This window comes from Brassica napus, chromosome C4 (assembly GCF_020379485.1).
Source record: "Brassica napus cultivar Da-Ae chromosome C4, Da-Ae, whole genome shotgun sequence".
NCBI classification, from domain to species: Eukaryota; Viridiplantae; Streptophyta; class Magnoliopsida; order Brassicales; family Brassicaceae; genus Brassica; species Brassica napus.
The window spans coordinates 32,353,361-32,373,200 of record NC_063447.1 but is presented as its reverse complement, the minus strand read 5'-3'; the positions used below and the strand labels follow the sequence as shown (position 1 = coordinate 32,373,200).

General features: G+C 41.6%; 2 protein-coding genes across 2 annotated transcripts; both read right to left on the bottom strand.

The window, feature by feature from the left end:
• Positions 1–5,702: 5,702 nt before the first annotated feature.
• LOC106395783 (MATH domain and coiled-coil domain-containing protein At3g58360) lies at positions 5,703–7,594 on the bottom strand. Its single transcript, XM_013836145.3, has 4 exons — positions 7,262–7,594; positions 7,010–7,167; positions 6,307–6,533; positions 5,703–6,234 (listed from the first exon to the last, which is right to left on the bottom strand). The coding sequence occupies exons 1-4, from the start codon at positions 7,366–7,368 to the stop codon at positions 5,830–5,832; spliced, it is 897 nt and encodes a 298-aa protein (XP_013691599.1). The 5' UTR covers positions 7,369–7,594; the 3' UTR covers positions 5,703–5,829.
• Positions 7,595–7,838: 244 nt separating this feature from the next.
• On the bottom strand, positions 7,839–9,529 carry LOC106395907 (MATH domain and coiled-coil domain-containing protein At3g58360-like). Its single transcript, XM_013836230.3, has 4 exons — positions 9,418–9,529; positions 9,187–9,344; positions 8,527–8,753; positions 7,839–8,344 (listed from the first exon to the last, which is right to left on the bottom strand). The coding sequence occupies exons 1-4, from the start codon at positions 9,522–9,524 to the stop codon at positions 7,940–7,942; spliced, it is 897 nt and encodes a 298-aa protein (XP_013691684.1). The 5' UTR covers positions 9,525–9,529; the 3' UTR covers positions 7,839–7,939.
• Positions 9,530–19,840: the final 10,311 nt, after the last annotated feature.

Sequence of the window (19,840 nt, the reverse complement as noted above, 5' to 3'; positions counted from 1 at the left end):
ATACGGGGAAAGCGGATCGCCTTGTCTTATTCCTTTGTTTGAGTAATAAGGCCTTGAGCTTCACCATTGAACAGAATGGAATAAGTGACATAAGTGATGCAGCTCATGATCCTTTGGCAGAATGTTTCGTTGAAACCAAATCGTCGCAGCACTGCTTCGATAAAGCTCCACTCAAGCCGGTCGTAAGCCTTGCTCATGTCCGTTTTCACCGCCATTGAGCAATGTTTGACTGCTCCAGACCTTTTTAAGTAGTGGAGTGTCTCGTGTGTAATCATCATGTTATCAGCTATTGCTCGTCCCGGTACAAATGCGGACTGGTTTTCTGAGATAATGGAGTCCAAGACTTGCTGAAGGCGCTTGGTGATGATCTTCAATATGATTTTGTAATACACACTCGTTAATGCGATCGGACGGTAGTCCGCCACCACTCGAGGAGATCGAATCTTCGGTATTAGCCGTAGGTGGGTATGGTTGATGTTGTTAGGGAGTACTCCTGAGTTGAAGAAGTGCTTGATCTCTTGCGAGACTGCCGGTCTTACTGTGCTCCAATTGGTTCTGAAGAAACCTGCGGAAAACCCGTTCGGGCCCGGGGCCTTATCCGGATGGATCGAGAAGATGGCTACTTTTATCTCAGCGTCAGTAGGTACTGCCGACATTCCTTGATTTATTTCCTCGGTTATTGAAGGTGATATCGCCTCTTCAACTACTGTTGTCTCCACCGAGTTGTTTGATAGGAATAAGTTATCAAAGTACTTCGTGATTACTTGCATGATCTCCATCTCTTCGAGACCGCCGTTCCTTCATTGTTTTCAATTACCGAAAACTTGTTGATAGCACGCCGCTGTCTTGTTGTGGCATGAAAAAACCCGGAGTTCCTATCTCCCAAAGCCAGCCAGAGAGTTCGACTCCTTTGCCTCCAATATTCATCTTCTTCTCTATAAACTTTCTTCAGGCAAACGTTGATTTCACAAATTAACCTTTCGTTAGGTTCAGAACTCGCCATAGCTTCCTCAAGGCGCAGTTTCTCCTGGTTAATTTGCAGTTGGCTTTTGATGTGGTGAGCTCGATTCCATCTTGATATGGCAGTTCTACAAGGCGTAATTTTTCTCTACACCGAGTCTCCATTCTCGAGCCAGGCTTTTGCAATTAGCTTTCTTACCTCCTCGTTCTTGCACAATTTCCTATCATATCGGAAAAAACCCTTCTTCTTTCTTGTGTCAGGTTCTAGGAAGGTGATAATAGGCCTGTGGTCTGATCCTCCGTAGTTGAGATAAGAGCATCTTTCCGATGGGAATATCTCTGCCCATAGACTGTTTAATAGAGCTCTGTCGAGTCTACAGTGGACGGTGTGTGTATGACGGACGCCTCTCCAAGAGAGTGAATTGCCAGAATGCCGGAGATCGTAAAGGTCATTTTGGGACATAAAAGTTTTGAATTCCATGAACGTTACTTCCGCTCTTGTAGGTCCCCCTTCTTTCTCAGAGTTGTCTAAAATGTCATTGAGGTCGCCGGTTAGGAACCAGGGTCCGGTTCGGTTAAGAGATAGCTCCGATAATCGCTGTAAGACTTGTCTTCTTTGTGCTTTCTCCAGTGCTCCGTAAGTGAAGGTTGAGAAAAAATTCTTGTTCTTGTACTCGATCTCAGTATCGATATAGTTATCACAAGAGTAGAGAACATGAAGTTTTATAGATAAATTCCAATACAGAGTTAAACCACCTCCACCGGGACTGTTAGGTGGTACATGAATGTGTGATTCAAAGTTTAAAACAGCTAACTTATCATTCACAAACTCCGGGGGATTTTTTCGTCTCCATAAGAAATAAGATGTCGGGATCAAAATCTCTCTCGAGTTCCCGCAGTCTTTGGACTGTCATGGGGTTCCCCAACCCACAACAGTTCCAGCTCAGTATCTTTAAGGAAGAGAGTGGGGCGGTTCGTGAAAATCCGCCGGTTTTACTGGTGCAGCTGAAGATTGGCCTCTTTCCAACCCCCGCTTCCCTTGTTTGGGGGTTCCTGTCGTGTCTCCTATTGCAGGGCATGTTGGGACTTGCGGTTTTGGAATGTTTGGTTTCCTCCTTTGAGTAGTCTGGTTACCACCTTTATGTCGCTTTGAGATGCTTTGTGATGAGTATGATTTCCTGACCCGAGGAGAGTTTTGGATTTGTTGCACGTTCCTCTTCTTTGAGCCAGCACCTTGTAATACATTTTGTTTGGCCGTGGTAGTGCGTTTCCCTGGAGGCATTCCTCCTTTCTTTGGTTGGCTCGACTGGGATGGCTCCAGTTGCACCGGGGCAGTTTCTTGTACCTCTTTGGTTGGTGTGGGCTCTTTATTTGCCTCCAAAGCTTCATAGAAATTAACTCGGTTGCTCGCTGCTTGGTTGCTCGCTGCTAGGTTGTCCTTGTTGAGAGCACTAGCTAGTAGCTTAGCTGCTGTCTCCGCCATTAGTCCACAAGTCTCTCCTTCAAGAACCCTTTGTCTTCTTGCTGCGCTTTCCACCGGGTCTAATACGTTAATATAATTGAGAGTGTCCTCAGGTAGTTCAATCATGATGTTCTCGTGGAGTCGTTGAACTTCCTTTGGTGCAATTTCTGTCCTTTGGATTGGGGTAGTGAAAGTTGTGTTGACTTGTTCCTCTTCGCTTGAGCACTTCTTGTCTTTCTTGTTCAGGTTAGTGCCTTCTGTTTAAGCTCTGAAGGACAAAGAGCGTCGACGTGATTCATCACGGAGTTGGGTTGTCTGCTGCTCATTGACATTTATGCTCTTCTGTCTTAGAGAGAATGTCGTATCACCTCTTCGGTATGAGTGGGAGTCATTTGGAGATCTCGCTTTCTCAAGTTGGAGCGGTTCCTTTGCTTTGTAGTCTCTTGTAGCTATAGGGGACTTCCTCCGATAAATTGGGGCTGTTGTCACCTCTGATTCCAAACGGTCTTCCATATCTGTCAAAGCATTGACCGAATTGTCTTTGATACCTTGATTCCTTGTGCTGGATCAACTCTGATTGTTAGTGGCGGTTTCCAGGTTGACGATGTTCTACTGGATTCAGCGGGGGGAGTTGTTGTTGGTGAGTTCCTCTCTGGTATTTGTGTGTGATCGCTGGGTCTTGGTGGTGTGATTCTTGGTCGCTCTGATTCTGGCATTGGTTTTCATCATGTAGGAGACTGTAGCAGAGTTGACAGTGGTTTGCCGGCTTCTCATACTCTAAAGTGACTATCGTTTCTTTGCCCGATCAAATTCAACAATAGTCTCTTTTATCAGTGGTTTCAGACCATCGATTGTGACTCTGATGCGTACTGCGGTACGAGTCAGTTCCATACCATCAAATCTGCCGAGTCCTCTTCCAATCCTTTCTAGCATATCTTTATTCCAGTAGTGACGAGGAAGCCCCTTCAAGTTTATCAAAAAAGGTATCTGAGAAGGGTAGTCAGGGGCTATGACTGGCTCCCACTGTTGGATAATGACCATCCATTGAGGTAGGGTCTGTGGGCTAAAACATAGTCCATGTCCTCCTTACTTTCAAATCGAACTTGGAAGCAGTCCTGGCCTATGTCAGAACACGTTACTGCTCCTTTGGCGCTCCACCTTCTGGATAAGAACGGACTGAGCCTCCAGATTTTTTGTTCCTTTGAGTTGGTGAGTCTACCAATGAGCGTCAGTTCATTGTCTCGGATGGCCTGGGTGGTGTCTATCTCTGGGGCTCTGATACGAAGCAGAGGGGCCTTGGTTGGTTCTGTGTCGATGCTCTTCCCTTTCTCCTCGTATGAGAAACGTCGCTTCATTGTTGTGAGTGAAAGGTGAGTTCTTCTTTGAAAGTAGGCGAATTGAAGAGGTTATTTTTCGTCGTTGGGGGGGGGGGGGGGGCAGAGCTTGAACTTATGGCACTTCTGTTACAGAGGTAGTTGTTCTTGGTGTTGAAGATGTGGTCCGTTGAGTCATGATGGAGGCGCCAGTTGTCGGTGATGTTCCGGTGATGCAGACGGACCGCCGACAAGGAGTCGGGGGCTGAACCCGGGGAGATTTTCTTCAAGCGGTTTTGAATTTTGAAAAAACTTACTAAATAAGGTAAAGAACCGGGTAGGTGAGACTTGCAGGTTAGGTCAATGTATAGAGAGAAAGCTAAAAAAGGTAAAAAAACAAGAAAGGTGAAACCGTGGGAGTCTAGCGGTGGTGGTAGTTTAACTGCCTGGAGAAACGGGGCTGAGAGCTTTTTGTAATATTAATGATCTAAATCCTGTCAAGTTTATTCTCTTGCATGTATCCAACGATATTCTATAAATATACAAGATGAAACATATATTGAATCATTCTCATTCCTTCCTCTTTTCAAAATTGGTAATAGTGAAAATCGAATGCATGAAAAATATAAAACAGGCAATAACATATACGTTTCTTATCCACCACACTGTTACACGTAGCAATCAATTTGTTTAATACTTAAATGTAATTTAAATAGATCAAGTACCGACCAAATACCGAGTACACGACGAGTAGGGAGTAATTGCATGTGCCCACCCGACAACGTTTGGGTATTCGGGTATCAGTTTTTTCAAATTTTGAAAAATAGTCTCATTCGGATATTACAAAAGACTGAATCGGATTCGAGCTGGATCCTCTCGAATCTGAATGGGTTTGAGTTTTAACCCAAATAACCAAACTCCTCCATTATATTCAGTATTTTATATCTAAACTATTTAAATAACCAAAAACTTAAAGATACTCAATATATATGGTTCGAATTGGTTATTTTTTGTCTGAAAGTAACCATGGATACAATTTCATTTGAGTATTTTGTATCCAAAACATCAATTTATATTTGTAAATAACCAAAATAACTATATATTCACTTTATAATTTAATTTTAGGTGTTAATATTAGTAAAAGTATAATTATAAATAATCTTATATATATTTATATGTTTGGATATGTTGGATAATGCTCTTTCGATTCTCGGTGCGGATCGGGTTCGTTTTAGTTTTTGGGATTTCAAAAAAGATCTTTTCGGATATTTAGGCAGGATTCGACCGGGTTCGATATCCTGATTTTCGTGTCGGTTCTAGCCAGTCACAACTAGGGCTGGGTTGCGGGTCAAACCCGCCCCGCCGATCCGCCAACCCGCGGGTTACAAAGTTTTTTTTTGTCAAAAAATCTGACCCGCATAACCCGCGAACAAATAAATTTGTACCCGCACCCGCCCCGCTTAATTTTGCGGATAACCCGCGGGACCCGCGGGTTATATTTTTATTTTAAAAAATATTTATTTAATTTAATTTTTGTAAAATATAATATAAATAATATATTTATAATTAAAATTTTAAATATTTTAAAATATTTTGATTATTATTTTTTAAAATTCCCATATTTTCTTTACAAAATATACATTTTTACAAAAATTTTTTTTTTTTTTTTAAATGTAAAAAAAAAAAAATTGCGGGTTGGCGGGTACCCGCGTTTCAAAATCCACCAACCCGCACCCGCCCCGCATAAAATGCTCATAACCCGCACCCGCACCCGCAAATCGATTTTTCTAAATTGTTCGACCCGCACCCGCCCCGCGGCGGGTCAAACGGGCCGGACCCCGCGGGTAAAAACTCATATTCCCAGGCCTAGTCACAACATGTGCTTAGACACATAGCAATTACTTTGTCATCAAGTAACCTAGCTTAAACCGTTTATTCGCAAAAACTATGGGATAAAACGCAGCAGATGTAAGAAGCAGAGCTTTGACTTAAGTCACTGATGACTTCATTATCCAAACAATATCACAGAACCAAGATTGAAAATGAATAAGAACACCAAATAAAAACCTCCAAGTACCTAATAACTCAAAAACATTACATAACATCATCGAATGAGATAGGAGCTTTTGCAGCCGACAACTCTAGTTTTTCCTTCTCCAGCTGAACTTCCAAGTCTAAGCACTTCTGCTTCAAATCCTTCAGCTCTTCCTCGATTTCTCGCACTCGAATCTCACCACCCTCCTCTTTCTCCTTCTTCTCAGCCATCTCATCAAGTTTATTCTCCAACCAATCCAATTTAAATCCAGCGTTTGCCATGGATCCCAAAGCAGCATCTGCCTCGGCCAGATCAGTGTTGGAGAGCTCGTGAGGCGAGTGACGCAGAGTTTCAATAATACTAAGTAGCAAGCTCATGTAACCCGTCCTAAGATTTGGGTTCTTTGTACTAAACTCAGATGCAATATCTGGGTGTCTTTCTAACAAACGGCTCACAAGTTCCATCTGAGGATGAAATCAAAAAACAAAAACATAAAGAAGAATTCTTATTCAGAACACATAGTTTTAGTTTCTAACCTGTGAAGGAAGAAGTTGAAAGCCATTAACATCCATGGTTTCTGTTATTGTTGAAGTTTCCTCTGTTACATCAAACTTGCCAAGAACTTCAATAACCTCAATCTCAGCAACAATCTTGAGTTCTCCGTTTACCAAATATCCACTCTCTTTGGCATGGATTTCATTAAGGGGAAACATGGATACACGACCCCTACGGGGAGTTTTCTCATCAAACCACTTTTGTTCATCTGTAAATACATATCAGAAGTTCACATAATCAGTCAATTTACATTGAATAAAGCATTGCAAGATATACTCTCTCATGTGGTTGAATAACAATGTTCACAACTTGCACAAAACTTCAAAACTAAATCTAAAACCATCCTAATATAAAAACACACTTGAGAAAATAGAACACTACAGTCTGACATTTTAAACTTTTTCATAATGTCCTACTCAAGTAAAAGTTTATTTCCTTATTTTTCATATATATATTTTTTTCATAATGTCATACATACAACTAAAATTGTAGTATAAAATTGTGTTGCCGTTTATTTGTCTATGCTCTGGACCGAATCTGTTAGTACCAGGACAAGCCTATATAAGAACTTGAAAACCAAACATAAGAAGTGATCCTCTGAGTGATTATGATACTGTCAATGTAAACAATTTGCACAAAGTAACTCTTGAAAAAGTGAGCAGTGGTGAAGAAATAAATAATCACCGTTTTGCCTGGAGCGTTTTACGGAGTTTTGATTGATTATACTTAGGGAATATCGGACGTTTCTTCTCCATCCACAAGGCAGTGAATCATGATCGGCGACTTCAAGAAACAGAAACAAGTAATCAACGTTCTTTCCCTTGGGATAGGTACAAAGGCGCCTGCATCAAAAACGAAACAAAGAATAAAAAAACACTAGTGTGTGCGAGGATGTGACCTAAATCTACATGGACGAAATAACTTGAAAGCCTTTACCATTTACAACGAGCGACAACGAAGGGATCAGAACAAAGTTTCTGGCATTGTAAAGATGAGAAGTTCTTAATCGTCCAAGTGATCTTCTTTCTTGATTGCTTCTCCATAATTGTTCTGCGATCTAACTAGCAGAACATAAATATATAAAAAAAAACCCTAAATTCAGAATAACACACATCCAACAGTTTTAATATTAGGGTTTACACTCTTGGTACATGTGCCTCTCTTTGTAAAAAGTGTTTATAGCAAAATAATTTACGATTTAAAAAGCAAATATAATTTAAGATTTTGCTAACAAATATTTCTGATAGATAAGGTTGTTGAGATTTCTATTTATTGATAATTGTATACAGGATTTGGAACAAAACAAATAAAATATTGTTTTAACTTTTAAGTTTTATATGAATGTTTTCTTACAGAAAAAAAATTGACTTAGGAAAAAACATTGAAAGCAACGTACACTACGATGTGAAGTCAAATAACATTCTCCACTTCCAGGATTCTAAATAAAGGGATGTCAAATTCAACATACTATGTTCAGACCTAGAGTTATTACTTTGTCCTCAAGTAAAATGGCTTAAAACCATTTCTTCACTTAAAACCAATGTACTCCGTTATGTAGTACTAGAAACCATGTTCACCTAAAACAAGAACCTCCAGCCTAAGAATTCAAGAACATTAAAAAACATCATCAAATGAGATAGGAGCTTTTGCAGCCGACAACTCTAGTTTTTGCTTCTCCAGCTGAGCTTCCAGGTCTGAGCACTTCTGGTTTAAATCCTTCAAGTCTTCCTCGATTTCCCGCACTCGAGCCTCACCTGCCTCCTCTTTCTCCTTCTTCTCGGCCATCTCATCGAGTTTCTTCTCCAACCAATCCAATTTAAATTCAGCATTGGTCAAGGATCCCAAAGCAGCATCTGCCTCGGCCAGATCAGTCTTGGAGAGCTTGTGAGGTGACTGACGCAGAGTCTCAATCAGACTAAGTAGCAAGCTCATGTAACCCATCCTAAGATTTGGGTTCTTAGTACGGATATCCGATGCAATCTCTGGGTGTCTTTCTAACAAACGGCTCACAAGTTCCATCTGAGAATGAAAAAGAAAACATCATGTAGAATCCATATTCAGAGAGCAGTTTCAGGAGACAACACAAAAGGCACCATACTATAGAAGACATAACATTTTTCAGAGAGCAGTTTTAGGGGACAATACAAAAGGCAAGGCACCATATTAATAGAACACGTAACATGTTCTTAGAGATTTCTAACCTGTGAAGGAAAAAGTTGAAAGCCATTAACATCCATGGTTTCTATTATTGTTGAAGTTTCCTCTGCTATATCTAACTTGCCAATTGCTGCAATGACCGCAATCTCAGCAACAATCTTGAATTCTCCGTTTACCAAATATCCACTCTCTTTGGCATGGATCTCATTCAGGGGAAACATGGATACACGACCCCAACGAGGAGACTCCTCACCAAACCACTTTTGCTCATCTATAAAATACACAAATCAGAAGTCACATAATCAGTCTAGTGACATTGAGTAAAGCTTACATGTTGTGGTTTCGGGTCTGTGGGATTACGGCCTGGTATTGAGCAAAAAAGAAAAAGAATAAAACATTGCAAGAAATACTATCATGTGGAATGAAAAACAATGTTCACAACGTGGCACAAAGCTTCAAAACTAATCTAAACCACCCTAACACAAAAACACCCTTGATAAACATAGAACACTACTGTATGCACTAAGCAACCGATTACTTTGCCTATGCACAGGACCGAGCATGCTAGTACCAAGACCAGCCTATATAAGAACTCGCAAACCAAACATAAGAATAATCCTCTCTATGTGATTATGATACTGTCAATGAAAACAATTTAGATAAGGAACTCTTGCAAAAGCGAGCAGTGGTGAAGAAATAATCACCATTTTGTCTGGAACGTTTTATGGTGTTTTGGTTTACTATACTTAGGGAAAATCGAACGTTTCTTCTCCATCCACAAGGCAGTGATTCATGATCGGCGACTTCAAGAAATAGAAACAAGTAGTCAACGTTGTTTCCCTTGGGATATGCACAAAGACGCCTGCAGCAAACAAGTCTACTGTGTGGGCGATATCACCTGAATCTTTATGGACAAAAGCACTTGAAAGCGTTACCATTCGCAACGACCGACCACGAATGGATCAGAACAAAGTTTCTCACGTTGCAAAGATGAAAAGTTCTTGATCGTCCAAGTGATCTTCTTCATTGAGTGCTCCCCCATGATTGGTCTGCAATCAAACTAGCAGAACATAAGTGTTAGAAAAACCCTAAACTCTAGAGTAACAAGCAGTCAACAGTTTTTAATCTTAGGGCTTACGTACAGTCTTGGTGCATGTGCCTCTCTGATTTTTTTTTTTTGTTGACCTTGCGGCCCACCACCTAGGCCCGGCGCCAGCCTTTGTCTGTACCTTTTTACGGGCCCTGGACACGCCTCCCCCTCCCCGCGAGTCGAACCGGTCACCTCCCCTCCCCAAGGAGGATACCACTGGACTACGAGGTCCTGGGTAACCTCTCTGATTTAAGATATTTAAAAAGTTGATTTCGTTCTAAAAAAGCGGAAACCAATATTTGTAAAATATTTCATAAAATATTTAGGTTACGATTACAAATCAAACATAGTTTTGGATTTTGTTAAAAAAATTAAATAGATTTAATCAACAACCTTCTTAACACTTTAAATTTATTAATTAGCTGAACAGAGAACATGACGTAGAGAGCATAGAAGATGAGTCGGACCATGGCGGAATTTGAAAGTAACTATTTGTTGATCAAAAAAGAACAAGTTTTTTTGGTTTTTGGTTGGTAAGTTTGGTTGTTACACCAACTCACCACCAACTCACAAATCCCCCTCCTATAAATACATGCATGAAGGAGAAGGGGAAATTCATCCCAAACAAGAAAAACAAAGTAAGAGAGAACAAGAAAAGAGAAGAAGAGAGAGTGCAAGAGAGAAAAAAAAAAAAAAACTTTCTTGTGAGAATATCTTTCTCTTTAAGAAATTACGAATAATTTCTTGAGTGTATTTGGGATCGAGTGTGAGTTGAGAGTTTGTAAAATTTCCCGGGTTGATAATAAAAAGATCTGTAGCAGGTCCGGAGACGTAGGCAAAAGTTGGCCGAACTCCGTTAACAATTTTGTGTGTGTTTTCCCGCTCCCATAAATTCCGCAAATTCTGGTTTTCCGCAAAATTTGACCGCGTATTTCCTAACAACTGGTATCAGAGCCTGAGTTACGGTGATCGGTCAAATTTTTTGCGGGGTTACTATTCACGTGAACAGTACTTCGTGAATAGTGATTTTTCTCGGTAACATCGGTTTGTCGATGAAGGTGTTCTAATACACGGTGGTTCCAGAAACGATGGGAGGCGAAGACGGTTTGACGCACAGTATCGGGAAATTTGACAGTACAGATTATGCATTTTGGAGAATGCAAATTGAAGATTATCTGTACGGAAAGAAGCTTCATCAACCGCTGAGCAAGAAGCCTGAGAAGATGGATCAGGATGAGTGGGAGCTCCTTGACAGACAAGTTCTGGGTGCTATAAGGTTAACACTGTCGAAAAACGTTGCTCACAACGTTGCGAAGGAGAAGACCACAGAAGGGCTCATGAAAGTTCTCTCTGATATGTATGAGAAACCTTCGGCAAACAATAAGGTATTTCTCATGAAGAAACTCTTTCATTTGAAGATGGAAGAAGGTGACCTGGTTGCCGCACATGTGAACGAGTTCAACACGATTGTCAACCAACTGTCATCGGTTGAAATCGAGTTTGATGATGAAGTGCGAGCACTGATTTTGTTGGCATCTCTGCCAAATAGTTGGGAGCCGATGAGGGCAGCGGTTAGTAATTCTGTGGGTATTCAAAAGCTCAAATTCAATGATGTTAGAGATCGTATCCTTGGTGAGGAAGTTCGAAGGAAAGACTCTGGAGAGGCATCAACGAGCTCTGCTTTCAACGTGGAAAACAGAGGGAGAAACCCAGATAGAAATAACCGGAGTAATGGCAGATCGAAGTCAAGGAATGGATGGGGCCAGTCCAAATTCAGACAGCCTGCAGAGTGCTGGAATTGTGGAAAGACAGGTCACATCAAGAAGAATTGCCGAGCACCACCGAAGAAGGAAGACAACACTAGAGGCGGAGCCAATGCAGTGACACGTGAAATCGATGATGCATTGGTAGTGTCTGTTGATTCCCCGAGGAAAATTGAAGCTCGTGATGCAACTGCAAATACCACCAAAGCGTCAATCTCCTATGTCGATAGCCCAGTTGATTCATGGGTGCTTGACTCAGGAGCGTCGTTCCACACCACACCGCACCATAACATCATGGAAAATTATGTTGCGGGAAATTACGGAAAGGTATATCTTGCTGATGGATTACCTTTGGACATAGTTGGTATTGGAGATATCAACCTGAAAATGTCAGACGGACGTGTGTGGAAGATTACCAAGGTCAGACATGTGCCAAAGTTGATGCGAAATCTGATTTCAGTAGGTCAACTTGATGATATGGGGCACGATGTTAATTTTGGTGGTGGAGCCTGGAGAGTCAAGAAAGGTTCCATGGTGGTGGCTAGAGGTCATAAAAGAGGCACTCTTTATATGACGACGAGTTATCAAGACACTGTTGCTGTTGTCGAGAATGCCAAACATACCAAGTTGTGGCATTGTAGGTTGGGACACATGAGTGAGAAAGGGATGAAACTCATGGTGGAAAATGGTGCTCTTCCGGATCTGAAGACGGTGGATCATCAGATGTGTGAAAGTTGCATCCTTGGGAAACAGAAACGAGTTAGTTTCTCTAAAGGAGGAAGAGAGCCAAAATCTGAGAAGTTAGAGCTGGTGCACACTGACGTGTGGGGACCCGCTCCTGTTGCATCGCTGGGAGGTTCATACTACTATGTGACCTTTATTGATGACTCCACAAGAAAAGTGTGGGTTTACTTCATGAAGAACAAGCATGAAGTGTTTTCGGTTTTCAAAATTTGGAAAGCCATGGTTGAGATTGAGACGAATCTCAAGTTGAAGTGTCTAAGGTCTGATAATGGTGGTGAGTACATCAGCGGCGAGTTCAAGAGATATTGCGCTGATAATGGGATCAAGATGGAGAAGACTATTCCTGGAACGCCTCAACAGAATGGAATAGCGGAAAGGATGAACCGAACCTTGAATGAGCGTGCAAGGAGCATGAGATTGCACTGTGGATTGCCAAAGACGTTTTGGGCAGATGCAATCAATACCGCAGCCTTCTTAAAAAACAGAGGACCGTCTGTACCGTTGGGATTTAAGATCCCTGAAGAAGTTTGGAGCGGAAAGAAAGTAAATCTTTCTTATCTAAAGGTGTTCGGATGCTTAGCTTATGTTCATATTGATGATGTTGCAAGAAGTAAACTTGACTCGAAGTCTAAGAAGTGTTACTTTATCGGTTATGGTAACGCGGAGTTTGGTTACCGGTTTTGGGATGATGAAAATCGGAAGATCATCCGCAGCAAGAATGTTGTGTTCAACGAAGAAGATGATTCTGAAGTGGTCCCATATACACCAGTCACAGAGTTACGACGGTCAAGCAGAATCATTAGAAAGCCAGTAAAATTCTCTCCATCGCTCAACTACATTCTGCTCACAGACAGAGGCGAGCCTGAATGTTATGAGGAAGCTATGCAAGTTGATGAGTCGATCAAGTGGGAGCTTGCAATGAACGACGAGATGGACTCGTTGTTATCCAATCACACGTGGGAGTTAGCAGATTTGCCTAAGGAGAAAAAGGCATTGCATAACAAGTGGGTCTACCGAATAAAAGAAGAACCTGATGGGAATAAGCGCTATAAAGCGAGGCTTGTTGTGAAGGGATTCCAACAAAAAGAAGGCGTTGACTACACCGAAATCTTCTCTCCTGTAGTCAAGATGGTGACCATTAGAACGGTTCTTGGGCTGGTAGCACAAGAAGATCTGCATCTTCAACAGATGGATGTGAAGACGGCATTTCTTCACGGTGATTTGGATGAGGAAATTTATATGAAGCAACCCGAAGGCTTTGAGATCAAAGGGAAGGAAAGCCTTGTTTGCAAGCTGAAAAGGAGTTTGTACGGCTTAAAACAAGCTCCAAGACAGTGGTATAAACGGTTCGACAACTTTATTAAAGGCGTTGGTTTCTTGAGGTGTGAAGCTGACCACTGTTGTTACTTCAAGACGCTTGAAGAGTCCTACTTGATATTGCTCCTATATGTCGATGACATGCTGATAGTAGGAGCAGACTTGCACGAGATCAATAGCTTGAAGACGAAACTCTCAGAAGAGTTTGCGATGAAAGACCTTGGAGAAGCAAGACAGATTCTAGGGATGAGAATCAGTAGGAGCAAGGAAGGTCTTAAGCTATCACAAGAGGAGTATGTGAAGAAAGTCCTCAAGAGGTTTAACATGGATGACGCGAAGCCAGTTAGTACTCCCCTGGCAAGTCACTTTCGGTTATCCAGAGAACAGTCTCCAAAGACGGAAGATGAGATGGCATGTATGGATAAAGTTCCATATGCTTCTGCTATAGGAAGCCTGATGTACGCGATGATATGTACAAGGCCAGACATTGCACATGCAGTGGGAGTCGTTAGCAGATTTATGAGCAATCCAGGGAAGGAACATTGGGAAGCCGTTAAGTGGATTTTCAGATATCTAAAAGGAAATCCAAGTTTATCGCTACGTTTCACGAAGTCTAAGACGGGATTGCAGGGATATGTTGATGCTGACAATGGAGGTGACATTGACAGCACGAAGAGCACAACCGGGTATGTCTACACCTTTGGCGGTACTGCAATTTGTTGGGTTTCAAAGTTGCAGAAAATTGTATCTCTATCAAGCTGTGAAGCTGAGTATGTTGCGGTAACGGAGGCAACAAAAGAGATGATATGGCTACAGTCTTTTCTAGAGGAGCTAGGCCATGGCCAAGAGAAAAGTGTGTTGTACTGTGATAGTAAGAGTGCCATCGACTTGGCAAAGAATCCAGTTTACCATGCTCGGACGAAGCACATACATCGTCGATATCATTTCATCAGATCAGCGTTGGAAGATGAAATGTTGGTGCTTGAGAAGATCCCAGGAAGCAAGAATCCGGCAGACATGCTAACGAAGGTCGTACCGTATGATAAGCTGAGGTTGTGTGTAACCTCAGTTGGCTTGTCAGAGTAGCAAGCTGAGAAGACCTGCTACATCGATCAAAGTGTGAAGACAGATTGAAATCAGTCTTCAAGTGGGAGCTTGTTGATCAAAAAAGAACACGTTTTTTTGGTTTTTGGTTGGTAAGTTTGGTTGTTACACCAACTCACCACCAACTCACAAATCCCCCTCCTATAAATACATGCATGAAGGAGAAGGGGAAATTCATCCCAAACAAGAAAAACAAAGTAAGAGAGAACAAGAGAAGAGAAGAAGAGAGAGTGCAAGAGAGAAAAAAAAAACTTTCTTGTGAGAATATCTTTCTCTTTAAGAAATTACGAATAATTTCTTGAGTGTATTTGGGATCGGGTGTGAGTTGAGAGTTTGTAAAATTTCCCGGGGTGATAATAAAAAGATCTGTAGCAGGTCCGGAGACGTAGGCAAAAGTTGGCCGAACTCCGTTAACAATTTTGTGTGTGTTTTCCCGCTCCCATAAATTCCGCAAATTCTGGTTTTCCGCAAAATTTGACCGCGTATTTCCTAACACTATTCGGCTTCTTTACTTTGTTTTCTTCTTGCAGGAAACTTGTAGCTTATCCCAAGGGAAATGACGGTGAGTACGCATATACTATGGCAGCAATTGGACCAAGCTAACACACGGACTTCTTGGATCACACTTCAGTGCTGATTGGGATAGTTTGATTCTTTTGCTAGTCAGCAACACTCTCGATTGCAGGGTCAGATTTCTGGCGCGTTTTGTTTTTCAAGCAACCATTCACTCTCTCTGGAGGGAAAGGAATGAAAGACATCATGGTTCAAACCCCATGCCTACTGCACTGCTGGTCAGATTTGTTGATCGCTAAATAAAGAACAAATGTCTATCCATGGACGCTATGGGAAACAACAGACTCGAAGCTCTTCTACAGCTCTGGTTTGTTTCTCAAGGATAACATGTTTTAGGAAAAGTTTATCTATATCAGTTTAGAACACAAACTTACACATGATGTACAAAAGCTTTTTCTTTGAATAAATTTAACATTATATTCAAAAAAAAAAAAAAAATGACGGTGAGTACTTGTCCTTTGTTTCTGGAGGATCTTGCTGATTTTGAATCATTGCCTCATCTATGGAAAAGATACACTTATTTCAACATAAGAATAGTAAATCAACTTTCTAAAAAACTCTCAGTAAGTGAAGGTAAATGTTTATCCATCTGATCAATGCTTGATTCATTATATTGAATGATTGCAAAAGTTATTCAACTCTTTGTTTTGTAAAGGGTGTTTTAGGTTGGATTTAATCTTTAGGTGCATAGTTCATGAAGTGCTTCACCTAGTGTACATGAAGTAATTGTATGAATTTCGTTTCGTGATGTTACAGAAACCAGCCACTGGTTTGAAGGGATTTCTACTCTTTGAATCCATGATACCCCTTACTGAACTTCATGCAGAGGATGGTGGGTTCTTGGTGAATGGAGTACTCGTGATTGTAATCAAACAAGTTGAAAAGTTTTTATACATCCCGAGATATGAGATAGAGCCTTGGAATTTGATTGTCATTTTAATAAGACAAAAACAAAGAAGAGAGCATAGTTTAAACACTAACGAAAGCAGAACATTCTGTTAGTCTTAGTCAGACCAGTTCTTCTCCATATTCAGTCTCATATTAATCAGCTGATAACATCGCTAAACGAGAGAGGAACTCTAGCGGCGAAAGCCTTTTTCATTCCTCAGCAAAAATTTAAGAACTAAGACCACCAGCTTCATGCTAATAACTGTACTGTTGGGGAAAGGCACACGGCGCAGCGGAAATACTAATGGTCGTGTTCCCCTGACCTTGTGTGAACCTGTGAAGAAAATACTTCGACGATGGCATAATATAGTATAAGCGGAAACGTAAATGAGACAATCACTTTTTACGTGAAAAACCTCCTCGATGTGAGAAGGAAAAACCACGGGACCGTAGTCCACTCAACAATCTACTATATAAATGTTTGTGAGTACAACCACGTCCTCCCTGTTCAACAACCAGAACAGAACAGAGACACTAGCTTCAAAGAGCTATCTCCAACACAAACAACAACAACAAGAGAGCAACACAAAGCTTTAAAACCGGCAGCAACCAAACGACCTCAGCTCACAAGGATTCCGGAATCCAGAGACTAATCTAACCGTACAAGTCCAAGATAAACAAGTCAACAATACCTCCGCCAAATTTCAGCTCAAGAAGAGAAGATCTCACCGTCGGATTTACCAAACACCCAAGAATGTCCCGCTGAAGAACTGTGACGACCAGCTTCACTAAAAACCAGACAACAGAAGATCCAACCGTTGAAATCCAAATCCCTTCAGTAAATATCTAACCCACTGACTGAAAACACTTCTCACAAAATATCAGCCCGATCAAGTTCCGTTTGATCCTCCAAAACAAATCTTAAATTAGCCTGACGAGTTTTCTCCTCCTTCTCTCTTCTTTCTCTCTTTTGTCTCTCTCTCTAAACTCTATTATTGTGAGTCTACAGTGCAAAGGGGAACATCACTAATTACTTAAGGTCATGAGAATTATTATGTCTCATGCCCACTTGGCTCTCTCCATCTAGGAGGGACCCAACAAACTCCCCCTCCGACTAGATGGAAGAAACAGCCATTCCGGCTATCTCTCGGCATACCTCAAGCTTCCCCCTCGGTAATGACTTTGTCATCATATCAGCTCCATTATCATCCGTATGAACTTTCTCAAGTTCCACTTCCTTAAAAGCAACCACATCACGTATCCAATGATACCTCCTCTGAATGTGTTTTGACTTCGAATGAAATGTAGAATTCTTCCCGAGACAAATAGTGCTTTGACTATCACAAAGCAACACATACTTTTCTTGCTTGAAACCGATCTCTTCACAGAAGTTCTTCATCCACAACAGCTCTTTACAAGCTTCAACTGCAGCAATGAACTCTGCCTCAGTGGTAGATAGTGCAACACACTTTTGCAACCTTGACTGCCATGCCACAGCTCCACCCGTAAATGTTACCAAGTAACCCGAAGTAGATTTGCTAGAATCAGCATCTCCCGACATGTCAGAATCAGTGTAACTGACAAGCAATGAATTTTTACCTCCAAATGTAATCTTCAAATTAGAAGTCCCTCTGAGATATCTCAAAATCCACTTCACAGCATTCCAATGTTCTCTTCCCGGATTGGAGAGAAACCTGCTGACAACTCCAACGGCGTAGGCTAAATCCGGTCTTGTACAGACCATGGCATACATCAAACTACCCACTGCAGAAGCATACGGAACCTTCGCCATATCTTCCTTCTCCGCATATGTCTTCGGACTTTGTTGACTGCTCAGTCTTAAGTGTGGAGCAAGAGGAGTACTCAACACTTTAGACTTGTCCATGTGAAACCGCTTAAGTACTTTTTCAATGTACTTCTCCTGAGATAAGTGAATCAGCTTCTCACCTCTATCCCGAATAATTCTCATACCAAGAATCTGTTTCGCTGGACCCATATCTTTCATGGCAAAAGACTCACTGAGCTGCTCTTTCAACTCCTTAATTCTGTCCATGTTCCTGCCCACAATCAACATATCATCGACATACAGCAACAAGATGATAAAATCATCCTCACCGAACACCTTCACAAATACACAATGGTCTGAATCAGTCTCTGCATAACCATGCTCCCCCATAACAGACTTGAACTTCATGTACCACTGCCTTGGTGCTTGCTTCAATCCATAAAGGCTTTTCTTCAAGCGGCAAACCAAATTTTCTTTGCCCTTTTGCACATAGCCTTCCGGTTGTTCCATGTAGATCTCTTCCTCCAAATTACCATGAAGGAAAGCAGTCTTCACGTCCATTTGCTCAACCTCTAGATCAAGGCTCGCTGCCAATCCAAGTACAACCCGAATGGATGACATCTTCACAACAGGAGAAAAGATTTCATCATAATCAATTCCCTTCTTTTGGCTGTAGCCTTTCACAACCAATCTAGCCTTGTGTCGAGGTGGCAAATTATCATCCTCATGCTTAATTCTGTACACCCACTTATTAAGCAGAGCCTTCTTGCCCTTAGGCAATTCCACCAACTCAAAAGTATGGTTCTCCTCAAAAGAATCCATCTCCTCATCCATGGCTCCAAACCACTTATCCTTGTGTTCATCCTCCAAAGCTTCATCATAGCTTTCAGGCTCTCCCCCATCAGTAAGTAATACATACTCACTAGGATCATACCTTATCGACGGTTTAAGACCTCTCTCGGATCTTCTAACAATAGTAGGTTGGTTCTCAACAGCTGGTGTCTCACCATGATCGTCACCATGATCGTCACCATGATCACCACTACCATCTTCATGTGTGGGAGCATCTGTACTGGGTGTATTATCCTGAACTTCAACCTCAACCTCACCGTGAACTGATGTAGAAGGAGTAGCCTCTGTATCGATCAAACCCTCAAAAATCTGAGTTGGCTTTTTGGACTTGTCAATGTCCTTAATCGTTTGATCTTCCATAAACACAACATCTCTGCTCCTTACGAGCTTCCTCTCAACGGGATCATAAAATCTGTACCCGAACTCATCATGACCATAACCGATGAACACACACTGCCGCGACTTCATCTCAAGCTTCGATCTATCAACCTTCGGAATATGAACAAATGCCTTACACCCAAAGACCCTCAAATGACTGTAAGAAACATCCTTACCAGTCCAAACCCTCTCTGGAACATCACCATCCAATGGAGCACTTGGTGACAAATTCAGCACATGAACCACCGTGTTCAAAGCTTCTGCCCAGAAAGTCATCGATAAGCCTGACTGTGAGATCAAACATCTCATCCTCTCGACAATCGTCTGATTCATCCTTTCAGCCAACCCATTCAATTGTGGAGTATGAGGTGGCGTGAACTGATGCCTTATTCCATGCTCTTTGCAATAAGCATCAAATGGTCCAAGATACTCTCCACCATTATCACTGCGGATACACTTCAGCTTCTTTCCCGTTTGTCTCTCAACCAATGCCACAAAATGCTTGAAATATCCCAGCACCTGATCCTTCGTCCTCATAGGAAATACCCACGACTTCCTTGAATGATCATCAATGAAAGTTACAAAATATGATGCGCCGCCAAGAGATCTTGTCTTCATTGGACCACACACATCTGAGTGTACCAAATCCAGTACCTCGGGTTTCCTAGAAGGTGCGGAAGACTTGAAAGATACCCTGTGTTGTTTTTCCGCAAAGCAATGCGAACACTTCTGTAGGTGCAAACCAGAGATTCCTGGAATCACCTCATTCTTAGACAACACATCCATTCCCTTCTCACTCATGTGACCGAGTCTCTTATGCCATAACTCCATGGCATTATCATTCTCCACCACATTAACAACAT